Source organism: Branchiostoma lanceolatum, chromosome 5 (genome assembly GCF_035083965.1).
Source record: "Branchiostoma lanceolatum isolate klBraLanc5 chromosome 5, klBraLanc5.hap2, whole genome shotgun sequence".
NCBI classification, from domain to species: domain Eukaryota; kingdom Metazoa; phylum Chordata; class Leptocardii; order Amphioxiformes; family Branchiostomatidae; genus Branchiostoma; species Branchiostoma lanceolatum.
Genome location: NC_089726.1, coordinates 16,521,845 through 16,534,168, shown reverse-complemented (window position 1 = coordinate 16,534,168; position 12,324 = coordinate 16,521,845). Strand labels below are relative to the sequence as shown.

Here is a 12,324-nt window from a genome sequence, read left to right as displayed (position 1 = left end):
ATGTAAGACCATGATATCACATACCCAGGTCCTGTCCTGGTGTGATTCCTCAGAGCTGCTGTGCCTGTGCTGTCCCTCCTCAGAGCTGTGGTGCCTGTGCTGTCCCTCCTCGGAGCTGTGGTGTTTCTCCTCAGAGCTGTTCTCCTCCCACATCTGCCAGAGGCTGTCCCATAGGTGAGAGATGGGGTTGCTGTCCTGGTGGTTCATCTCATGGCTCTCACTCTCATGGCTGAGACTCCTGGAGTGTTCCTGATGTCAGAAGAGAAACATACCCCTGTTATGTGTCTCTGCTGTTAGTGTTATGGTCAAAATTGAGGCAACAAAATCAATTTTTGGTCTTAATTGCTGAACTACCATTGAGAAATCAACAGCCATTTGTCATTTGCATGATATTAGATAGCAATAACATGATGGAAACCTACTGCTATTAACCTGAGCAAATATCATTTGATTTCCAGTACATCGCAAGTATTAGATGTACATTACAATTATTACATTGAACGTACATTATATCTCAATGGCACTGACCATTGTGTTTCCAACAAAACCGATTCTCTTCTGTTTGTATCATGAGGCTGTTTTATGTTACATAACACTCTTCCTTCAGACTTACATTGGAACCGAAAACAAATCCGCTGCAATGAACGTACAAAATGTTCGCACAGTAGGAAAATGGTTAATGGACCCTGAGACCTACCTGTGAAGAGCTGTCTTCCCAAGAAAGCTCACTCTCCACGGGGTGTGACTCCTCCTGGTGCTGATGGGGGTCCTGATGACGATGATGTCGAGCATGATGCTGGTTGGTAGTCTTAGACAGATGGGAATAAAGACATCTTGATATTGTACCATCAAATCAAATGCATTAAAACATATCTCTGCTAAAGGACATAAAACAAATTCTACCATCGTTTTGTCATGTTCTACATTAAAAGGAAAAGTGAGAAAACATTGAATGATGACATCAGATTCTACCTTGGCATCGGAGGTGAAGACAATGCCATCCAGACCATCCCTGATCCACAGATGTCCACCTTGGTTCACGGTGGCGTGGACGTGGTAGCGACCGTTGTGACCCTCGGCGTCCTGAATACGCAAGTTGGACAGAAGTATGGGACGACCTTCGCTGGTGCTCAGAGCAGGCTGTTGGCCGACAGTTCTCATGGAGTGCATGTCTAAAAGGAGTATGACATGGTCCATTGACTACACCAGGTATCACAAATAGATACTTGCATTATGTACTTCAAAGACACATGCTTGCAAAATACCTATAAACCATGAAAAACTGGGACAACAATTGATTAAGGTGCTACGTTTTTGTCTCTCAAACCTCAGCACGTAAAAGAACCCAACACGTGTCTTATTGAGAAGAGTAGGGGCGACCTGGTGAGCCGTAGCAAAGCCGCATTGCACTACTCAAGCAAACGAAAAAGCGTCATGCTTCATTCCCAGTCTGAGGTTCGACTGCTTTACCATTACTTGTCAGGAAGTACACAAAATCTCACTATAGATAACTGTGAATATGAAGACTGTTGTACATACCATGATGCTCCACAGCATGGTGACTGCGGATACAGCGCAGGTACTCCTGTCCCAGCCACTTCTCCCAGCTGTCCTTGCTGCCCACCTCCACCAGATGATGGGTGTCGTCACGGAACAGCAGGTCGTGGCCGCCGAAGGAGGCGGAGTCAAACATCTGGAAGCCACCCTCGTTCTCATCAGAACCAAACATGTCCTATGGATGGAAACAGGTTCATGAGTGAAAAACATCCCTTACTTAAAGAATCTTATCAGAAAAGGATTCATTCTGCAAATTCTGTGAAGACTGGAGGAAGAGCCATAATTGACAACTTCAAGCATCATCGCTATACATTTATTTTTTTGTAGCAAACTAGCTTGCACAACTGGTACATCTCCAGGACATAGAAACTATTTTCCATTTTTCCATCAGCCACAGACTCTAGGATATTAAGAATGGCCTTGCTGTCAAAAGTGACTTGAACTTAAAGCAATTTCCCATGTAAGCCTCCTTTGACCCTCAGATTACAAGCATGTGAATCCAATGGAGAAAACTAGCTGTCCTAGCAGTGCTTAGTGCTTACTGTTATCTTAACTCAGTATCCAGCCTACCTGAGCACCCTTCAGCAGACGCACCACCCTGTCCACCCACTCCTGGCTCTTGTCGTTGGACGTCATCACAGCGTGGGACGGAACACGGGCCAGGCTGCACTCGCGCCACTGGTCCACGGGACGGCGGGAACCGTCCGTGCACAGCAGCTCAAACTCGTTGGAGCGCAGGCCAGCGGCCCAGTTCTCAGGGTTGTGTCCATCGGTGTTGTCCTGGACGGTCAGGTGGTTGATGAAGGCAACGTCACCGGATCCCTCAGCAAGGCACCTGGACAAGGCAAGATATGTTCCATGTTATTTCAGTCTCCATGCCATTTTTCAAGCTTCTACATTTTCTACATCAAAGATCTCAAAACAGACTACAATATACAATTACAATGTATGTCTTTTAAGAAGAAGGAAAAAAAATTCATCCATCTTGAATATGTGCTTCATAGTTTTCCTGAAATTGTTCATACCTGAATGCCCCAGCATATCCGTAGTATGGCTCGTTCTTGTTCCTCACACAGTGGTCCTCTCCAGCACCAGCACACAGGGAGCACAGGTTGGAGGGGTTGGTGTTCTGGGGATCATACTCAGGGCTCTTGGCACCTTTGTGTAAATATAGATATATTTAGAATAATGAAAGTAAAGATATGATAACATACAAAAAGTGATTTACAAAAAATTCTAATGATATGTAGGCTAGTCTGACTAACAGGGATAAAGGAGTGCCATACTGACCAGGCACACAGCTCTTGCTGAAGAAGTGTCCCACAGCTTGAACCAGACTAGTCTGACCATCGGTGTGAACAAAGTCCTGGTCTACCAGCCAGCCGGTGGGGATGATCCAGCCGGACGTCTTGCCGATACCGGTGTGGCAGGACTTACGCCCGCGCAGGTTGTTGATGTTGATTTCAGAGTTGTCCTTACGGACCACAGCGACAGCCCAGTAGCTGGCATCACCTGGGATCAACATTGTACATACATCAGTTTGTACATGTTTGTTTGTTTGTCTCTTACTAAGCGAAACCTGGTTGGTTGTGGCAGGTTGTCTTCCTGACACCATGTCCAAAATAATGATCCAATTTTGTACATTCTAAATTCAGTTAGACACATGCCTCATCAGGGGGCATGCCTCCCCTGAGATGACCATTCTCTGAGTCACCTGACCATTCTTTCTCAACTTTCCTTGGAGTTACTTGGAAAGCACCCTCCTAACTGCCCATCATCTCCTGGTACATTACTCATCACAGCAGGCCATCCTTGTTTGCTGGGACTCAGATCATAAACGTCACTTACAATGTAGCAACCGTACCAGTCACTAAGCTGTCAATTATCTTATACCTACCATTTCCATAGTCCTCCCCCATGATGGGCTTCATGTCGAAACGAGATCCAGCCTGGTAGATGTCTCCTCCATCCAGGGTGATCACATCAGCCTGGATGAGTGGAAAAGATGGCGACATTGGTCTTGATCTGTCTCGTTGAATGTTTAATGTAAGTATGAGAAAACTAATATATAAGCCTTCTCTATAACATATTAAAGGTCTATCATATTCGTGAAAGCAAGGCACGCTGTCATTCTTACTACCAGTTAAAAAGTTATTTTCATCAACCTCAAACTGTATCTAAACTGGCCTTTTATCTACCCAAACATTTCCTCATACCGGCATATTTAACAAGCTAATCCCCTTTATACATGATTGAAAATGCCGAGTTTAGTACACACACCTGGTTCATGTGGATCTTCTGCATACACTGCTCGGCGTTGTCTGCGTGCACACACTTGATGGTGGGGAAAGTGACGAAGTCAGAAGTGTCCAGCTTGGTGCTCATCTGCTCACACTTCTCCTTCTCTGCCTGCGAGGTCACGCACCAGCGAACCTGCTTATCTGTAGGATATAAGATAGTACAGGTGTTTCTTCAGTAATTCATTCCATAAAGACTGTTATCTTCTATCTCTCGGCCACAGTAAGTAAATCTAATATAAGATCACATCCGTGTGCGCATAGATTTCTACTTGATTTTGAAAGAAAAGAAAAAGAAATTTTGTTCCTAAGTCTTTTTCGTTCCTGAGACTCTGGTGATGGTCAAGATGATGGAAGTGTAGTCGTAGAAGAGACACAGTAGTTTGGTAGCCTGGAGTGTAGTTGTACTAGTGATACTAAGCTACTACACACTAGTATCACTTACTACACTTCTTGAATACAGGAAGAAAAGAATTGTTGGCTGTGATACATGTACCATGTTTTGTTGCTTGTTACAAATGTTTTTGGTCCCTATTTTGGAAATTTAGTTCTTTTAGCCAATTCTGTTTTTTTTTTTCACTTTCATTTTAGATTTGGAGGAGAGGATGTCAACCATGAAACTTACTTGCTGTGGCCTTAGTGAAATATAAATAGCAGCACACCATATGGTGATGCATTTTAGGTACATGCACACACAACATGTAGTCAGTAATAGTAAGTAAGCTGCAAAGAAAAATGCTAACCACAATCACAAATACCACAAGAAGCACTATATCATCACATACCAAGCACATGCTGAGTCCTCTGTTCATCACGATGGATCATGCTACGAACGGATGTCAGATAGCTTGAGCCCAGCCACTTCTGCCACGTGTTCCGCTGCCCCACCGGGACCAGGCGCTGCACGTTGTCACGGAACATCAGGTCACGACCTCCAAACTTGCTGGAGTCGAACATCTGGAAATCGCTGTCCTGACCAAAATGTTCCTGTAAAATGGAAAGACAAAGCATTGATTAGTATAGCAGTGTATAATACATGTACTTAACAATCGTAAAAAAGACAATGTAATCATTAACCACTGTAGACTGTTTGAGAGTAAAACCTATTGAAAGAGGAATAAACAAAATAATTGTATGGCATATGATGTCATAGAAATATCAACTGTAACTGTTAAACCCAGTGCAATGGCATAGGGGGTAGAGTGGTCGCCTTGCGTATACAGAAGGTTGGGGGTTCAAATCCCCGCTAGGTTACCGGTATGACTTGGAAAATGGTACAGACTGCTGTCTCTGTTTGGCACTATTACAGTAACTGTAGTGGCCTGCGTGGCCCAAGGGCTATAAAAATGGAGATGGGCATTGCGCATGCCCCTATACACCAAAATGTGAGGGAAGGAATCTACTGTAGCTTCAACTTCAACTTGTTTTACCCCCAGATAACCCCGCGAGGGGCAAAGTAGGGGGGGAGGAGGTCCCAGGCTAAGGCGGGCAGGCCTCCAGCCTGGCGCGGTATGACTCAACGGTGGGTGCCGTAACAACCGCGCCAGGCAGGGTGTTCCACCCGGGGATTGTGCGGGGGAAGACTGAATGTTTGTAAGAGTCTGTCCGGGCGTTAAGTGGTTGAAATTTGAGCGTGTGGCTCCGGGTGCGCCCCTGAGCTGGTTTCAGTAGACTATCTGTGTTAATATTGATGTAGTTATTGACTACATTGTAGCTTATAGAAAAAGTTTGAGACTGGCTCTCCCACCTGTGCCTGGATCAGGATATCCACAATCTGCTGAATGTCGCTCCTACTACGGGGAGACGTCATGACAGCGTGGGACGGGACACGAGCAAGGTTACACTCCCTGGTGAGAGAATAACACGGAAACTTTGTAAAGTCAAAACGATAAACTTTTGCTTAAACTGTTTGAATCTCATTCATCTCTGCTATATTCTTGACTATCGGTAGTTTCAAATTTTGTCTCAAAATCATAAAATAGGCTGTATTTGTCACACCATAATAGAACTGATTTCAATTTTGCTTTCTTTCATAATTTTAAAGGTATTCAACCAGAATTTGGTCAGCTATTTATTATCAACACCATTCAGAGTAGAATAATTAGGTCCATATAGTGCCTCATCATTTGAATTTTTGCTGATGAGATCAACAAATTATGTTGTGCTTCAACAGCGTACACCTACTTCCACTGGTTCCACTGCTTGCGAGAGCCGTCAGGACAGAGAAGTTCAAAGTCGTTCTCATGGAGGTTCCTGGTCCATCCCTCCTCACTGCGGCCGTTGGTGTTCTCAAAGATGGTTTGATGGTTCACGAAGGCAACATCACCAGCACCTTCTGCCAGGCACCTAACGGTGATATGAAATGTCAGTTAGAAATGATCATAAAAGAAAATGTTGCTGGTAGCTTCTCGGTCAAAAATTGTAAGAAAAGAAAAGAAAATGCACCAAATACTAGTAGACAAAAAATACACAAGTTTCTTTCGAGAACAATACACTAAACTAAGTACCTGAATGCTCCAGAATATCCATAGTAGGGTTCGTTGGTGTTGCGGACACAGCGATTTTCTCCCTCCCCGACACACAGGGAACAGAGGCTCTCAGGGTTGGTGCCATCAGGGTTGTACTCTGGGCTCTGGGCACCTAAAGATACAAAGTTGAAACATCACAAACAGCTTCCTTGGGGCGTGACCACTTGTAATCTGTAAATTCCTAGTCAAACACATGATGAGGAGAGTCATGATGACGGTAACCATTCTCATTATCTACCTAAAATCAATATAATGGATACGATAAGCACAACAAATAATTAACAATCTGACTTCATAGGAAACTACAAGAGTGGTCACTTTTCACTGACCAGGCACACAGCTCTTGCTGAAGAACTTGCCCACAGCCTGTGGGATGGACTTCTTGCTGTCCATCTTCATCTGGTTGTGCTGGATCAGCCAGCCGACCGGTACGTTCCAACCGGAAGTCTTGCCGATACCAGTGTGGCATGACTTACGGCCCTGCAGGTTGTTTATGTTGATTTCTGGGTTGTTGATGCGGGCAACAGCTACAGCCCAGTAGCTGGCATCACCTGAAAAATTTGACAATTTGTTGATCACTTAACAACAAATTCAGCACCAAGGACATCCCTGTAATAACGATACAAGAATTAGCTCCTTAGTAGAAAAAGATTTGAAAAGGGAGCTCATAACGCACAGTCTGTTTGTTTGATATGTTCTTATGGCAAAATTGAGAGTTTTGAGATCAAAGGAAGATAAGAACATATGCCGTCCTTACCATTTCCATAGTCCTCTCCCATGACGGGCACCAGGTCGTACTTAGAGCCTGCAGTAAGGACATCTCCTCCATCCAGGGTGATCACATCAGCCTAAATAAAATGTAAGAATCATATTGAATGTGCAAAACCACAGAAAGATTGCCATATTACTTGACTGTACCAGAAAGCACACCGCTGTGCAGATACAAGAAGAACAACTGAAATGCTGCCTGAAATATTTCGATTTGCTGAAAAATAGATGTCGTTCCTTGAAGTCATTACCTGGTGGTGAGAGATCTTGTACATGCAGTCCTCACTAGACTGGCCCTGTACACACTCCAGTCTGTGGTTCAGGCTCCTGCTGACATGCTGGCTCATCTCCTGGCACTTCTGCTGCTCCTGGCTGGAGATGGTGCACCAGCGCAGGGTACCTGTGCAACAAAATGCGTAGATCAATTCTTGAAAAAAAAAAGAGGAAATTGATGATAAATCAAAAAGTTAAGACAACAGCAATTTTCCAACTCATCAAGCAAGAAACTGAAGGTCTGATCTTACTGTGAGGCTGGACTGGCTCCACAGCATGGTGACTGCGGATACAGCGCAGGTACTCCTGTCCCAGCCACTTCTCCCAGCTGTCCTTGCTGCCTACCTCCACCAGATGATGGGTGTCGTCACGGAACAGCAGGTCGTGGCCGCCGAAGGAGGCGGAGTCAAACATCTGGAAGCCGCGATCATTCTCATTGGAACCAAACTGATCCTACAAGTTTGGGAAAAAAGGTAGATAAACTTATTAAGATGTTCTCTAAGACCATGGAAATATGAAAAATATGCAATTGGTAGACCCTCTAGTCATTAGGGATGCTCCAAAATGCCTAACCCGAACTCTGGACTGCAAAATATTTTTTTAATGGCTTATCCTTTACTGACCATAACTCTATGCTCAGAAAATCATACAGCATATTGTAACGTCTATTTCTGTGTTATTAGTACCTTAGTAGACTTCTATGGCGACCACTCGTATAATCTTTATTCGTATTCAGATACATGGTACAGATACATGGTACAGATACATAGTACAGATACCTTTTAGTTAGTAGACTAAGTACCTGATCAACAATTGGCCCTGAACTTTGTGATGTTTAAAACTGTCCAATGATGCTGAAATGATGTGTCTTGACATTATTCACAGCATATAAAACTTTCTATAAAGACCTTTTCCATGCACAGTCCTCAAACCCAAGGACCCTGTCCTCACCTGAGTGTTCTTCAGCCACTGCACCACCCTCTTAACCCACTCCTGGCTCCTGTCGTTGGACGTCATCACAGCATGGGACGGAACACGGGCCAGGCTGCACTCGCGCCACTGGTCCACGGGACGGCGGGAACCGTCCGTGCACAGCAGCTCAAACTCGTTGGAGCGCAGGCCAGCGGCCCAGTTCTCAGGGTTGTGTCCATCAGTGTTGTCCTGGACGGTCAGGTGGTTGATAAAGGCAACATCACCGGATCCCTCAGCAAGGCACCTGGGGTGAAAAGTAGGAGGGACTGTATGCTACATTGTCATTGCACCATGTGTGATTTGTATCCCACAAATTCTATCTGGAAAAACCACCAGTGACTGTTTCAGAAAACTTGTTATAGTGTGATTTTCATTTTCATTTTGCTAAATTCGTTTTTGTTTATCAGCATACCTGAAAGCCCCAGCATATCCGTAGTACGGCTCGTTCTTGTTCCTCACACAGTGGTCCTCTCCAGCACCAGCACACAGGGAGCACAGGTTGGAGGGGTTGGTGTTCTGGGGATCGTACTCAGGGCTCTTGGCTCCTATAACAGCAAGCAACAAAGTTACCAAGTGTGCTTTTCTTGAGTAAAGTTGCCTTTTCTGACTATGACCCTATTCTAATGTATAGAATACGTGGACTAACCTGCTAAAATCACTGATACTTCTAAGAACAAGACCTAGTACTACAAATTTGCAATACTAAAAGGACAGTACTACAAGAATGACATACTGACCAGGCACACAGCTCTTGCTGAAGAAGTGTCCCACAGCCTGAACCAGACTAGTCTGACCATCGGTGTGAACAAAGTCCTGGTCTACCAGCCAGCCGGTGGGGATGATCCAGCCGGACGTCTTGCCGATACCGGTGTGGCAGGACTTACGCCCGCGCAGGTTGTTGATGTTGATTTCAGAGTTGTCCTTACGGACAACAGCGACAGCCCAGTAGCTGGCATCACCTAAAGAGGAAGTAACACTAACAATTAAGCCCATCACACAATATAAAATCGATCAGCCGACTAGGCTGCAAGCTCTAAATGACATTTTTAGCAGTAATATGCCCATGTGTTCTCTTGATCATTGCACAATTCTTAGACATTGGCCAAAGCTTGCAGGTCATTGAGCCTGGCTGAATATGATAGGATAATTTTCAAGCGAAATATACACGACCCTCTGTCGACTTAAACATTTGGTGACCTTCTGGCAATCAACAAGTACAGCCGAAGCTCGTTAACTGTGTGACAGGGGATTTCACAAGTTATGTTTTGACATCATGTGTGAAACAAACAAGTCTTCTTCTGTTGACATGTTGGAGGTTAAACTTCAAACTGTCATTATCTTTAAAGACAGGTGTACGGTGATTTACACCATTCACCCGGACGGGAGACCTGGTGCATCGCCGTCTTGTATGACAGGCAATCAAAGGGTATGTCACCCCAAAAAGGGCGGTATAACCCCGTTGTCGCGAAAGCACATCGACTGATGATGATGAAAGACAGGTGGGCATGTTGAAAAATACAAAACAGACAGTAGCTTCAATGACATGTGGCAGCTGTACATACCGTTTCCATAGTCCTCCCCCATGATGGGCCTCATGTTGTACTTCATCCCAGCCTGGTAGATGTCTCCTCCATCCAGGGTGATCACGTCAGCCTTCAAAGAAAAGATAATACACAAAGTACCTGTATTAGTTTCTGTAAATCTTAAAATATAAGTAATGGTTTTGTCTTCAAGGTTTTCATGGTGATATCTTCATTGCAAATTTATGACATCACGAATATGGTTTCCAATGAATTATCATGGTACTGAAGACCTGTTTCAACTTCAACTTAGATTACCCCCAGATGACCCCGCGAGGGGCAAAGTAGGGGGGGGGGGAGGAGGTCCCTAAGGCGGGCAGACCTCCAGTTTCAACAGCAAACTAAAAGAATCGTAGACTTCCTTTCCCCTTCCACAGCAAATTAAAGTCCCTCCAAAAAGGACTTCATCAAATTGTACAGTATTCCAGTCATGACTGTCATGGCCCATGATAAACAATCCATGGTAAGTGTTTCTGCTCTGTGTGAACAACCTACATTTGATGAATGATTGACAGATTTGTAGCGGCCATGCGTACCTGGTTCATGTGGATCATCTGGCTGCACTGATCAGCGTTGTCGGCCTGGACGCACTTGATGGTGGGGAAGGACACGCCTTCCTTCTGGACACGGCTCAGTTCCTCGCACTTCTCCTTCTCAGCATCAGACGTCACACACCAACGCACCTGCTTGTCTGAAGTTCAGAAATCAGGTGTCATTTACATATCATGCTGTACATATTCAAAGTGCATTGGCTTGTTGACAACTTACCTGCTTCTTGTAGAACTGATCAAGTAGCCTACAGGCAATGCACAGAAACCATCTACATAAGGACCACCAGGCCAATGTGACCACTTTTTGGTGGCCCCTTATATGATTTTTCCCATTGACACAAGCATTAAGAATCCTGTCTTTTGTGACCACCTGTCCACATAGACCAGATTTTATCGGTCACCTGAGTGGTCTTCTTGGGCAGGTTTGACTGTACTTCTAGCAGGTAATACTATTACTGGAATTTTAGCATTCACAAGTCATGAAAGCATTGCTGCACACAGGGATGAATGCAGCGAAAAAAGTACTGTTGACTAGTTACAGTATTTCTAATGATCAAGCTGGATTGTCAAAATACCTTGTTGAAATATCATGGGAAACTAAAATATGAAAAGTTACAACCTTAGTTCTGAATCATATGGTAAAATATTGACTATAAGCAGTACGTACCAAGCACATGCTGGTTCCTCTGCTCATCATGGCTGATCAGGTGACCAACAGACTCCATATAGCTGGAGCCCAGCCACTTCTGCCACGTGTTCCGCTGCCCCACCGGGACCAGGCGCTGCACGTTGTCACGGAACATCAGATCACGACCTCCGAACTTGCTGGAGTCAAACATCTCAAAATCACCGTAGGACTGGAAACCAAAGTGATCCTGAAATGGAAAAGAAGAGAGAATATAAGGTAAGTACCACTGATGCTACATCTATGTAGCTCTGGAAATGGATAAATGTCTTAAAAATAATGTAGACAGCAAGTTGTAGGACATAGTAAGCTTTAGCTTGTCTCACCTGAGCAAGTTTCAGGAAGTCCACAATCTGCTGAATGTCTGTCCTGCTACGGGGAGACGTCATGACAGAGTGGGACGGGACACGGGCCAGGTTGCATTCCCTGGTGAAAGAGCAAAGAGGCATTGTTCTCAAGGGTACTCATGAACTAAGCAAAAAGATTATATTATGGAGGGAGTTGGACTGATACTATGAGAAGTTTGTTTGTTTGAACCTTTGTTTATTCCTGAGAAGCACAAAATAGCCTGCAGGCCGCTTTTAATTGAGGTCAGGAGGTAACGGTCAGACAGTTTACAGATACAGATTACATGAATTAAGTCCAAATAGATATATAAAGGATGTTTTGATGTTCTCTTTGCCAATTTGTAAACTTAAGAAAGATTCATACTTGTACTGGTTCCATGGCTGCCTGGAGCCATCGGGACACAGAAGTTCAAAGTCGTCCTCGTCCAGGTTCCTGGTCCATTCCTCCTCACTGTGGCCGTTGGTGTTCTCATACACGGTCACATGGTTCACAAAGGCAACATCACCAGCACCCTCAACAAGACACCTAGTGGTAGAAGAAAATGGTCAGACATTCTCGAAAATCACACATGTGTATGGAATATCATATTTCAACAGTTACAGTCCTGTCAAAGGTCCTTTTAGTACCTGAATGCTCCAGAGTATCCATAGTAGGGTTCGTTGGTGTTGCGGACACAGCGGTTTTCTCCCTCCCCGACACACAGGGAACAGAGGCTCTCAGGGTTGGTGCCATCAGGGTTGTACTCTGGGCTCTGGGCACCTTGTT

At 44.6% G+C, this 12,324-nt stretch overlaps 1 protein-coding gene across 5 annotated transcripts in view; it reads right to left on the bottom strand.

Moving 5' to 3' along the window:
* The window catches only part of LOC136435459 (uncharacterized), a 39,635-nt gene that overhangs the window by 10,282 nt on the left and 17,029 nt on the right, over positions 1–12,324 (bottom strand). For 3 of the 5 annotated variants that reach the window (XM_066428979.1, XM_066428978.1, XM_066428981.1), the window contains 26 exons: positions 12,186–12,318; positions 11,923–12,084; positions 11,538–11,637; positions 11,194–11,401; positions 10,512–10,666; positions 9,958–10,048; positions 9,133–9,354; positions 8,808–8,940; positions 8,375–8,639; positions 7,675–7,876; positions 7,402–7,550; positions 7,140–7,230; positions 6,712–6,933; positions 6,362–6,494; positions 6,039–6,200; positions 5,602–5,701; positions 4,640–4,841; positions 3,838–3,998; positions 3,455–3,545; positions 2,848–3,069; positions 2,583–2,715; positions 2,128–2,392; positions 1,540–1,732; positions 973–1,172; positions 698–808; positions 25–249 (listed from right to left, as the gene is read on the bottom strand). In XM_066428979.1, coding sequence (XP_066285076.1) covers positions 25–249; positions 698–808; positions 973–1,172; positions 1,540–1,732; positions 2,128–2,392; positions 2,583–2,715; positions 2,848–3,069; positions 3,455–3,545; positions 3,838–3,998; positions 4,640–4,841; positions 5,602–5,701; positions 6,039–6,200; positions 6,362–6,494; positions 6,712–6,933; positions 7,140–7,230; positions 7,402–7,550; positions 7,675–7,876; positions 8,375–8,639; positions 8,808–8,940; positions 9,133–9,354; positions 9,958–10,048; positions 10,512–10,666; positions 11,194–11,401; positions 11,538–11,637; positions 11,923–12,084; positions 12,186–12,318 — 4,331 coding nt within the window. The remainder of the gene's footprint in view (positions 1–24; positions 250–697; positions 809–972; positions 1,173–1,539; positions 1,733–2,127; positions 2,393–2,582; positions 2,716–2,847; positions 3,070–3,454; positions 3,546–3,837; positions 3,999–4,639; positions 4,842–5,601; positions 5,702–6,038; positions 6,201–6,361; positions 6,495–6,711; positions 6,934–7,139; positions 7,231–7,401; positions 7,551–7,674; positions 7,877–8,374; positions 8,640–8,807; positions 8,941–9,132; positions 9,355–9,957; positions 10,049–10,511; positions 10,667–11,193; positions 11,402–11,537; positions 11,638–11,922; positions 12,085–12,185; positions 12,319–12,324) is intronic. The other 2 variants (XM_066428980.1, XM_066428983.1) reach the window with 2 other exon arrangements.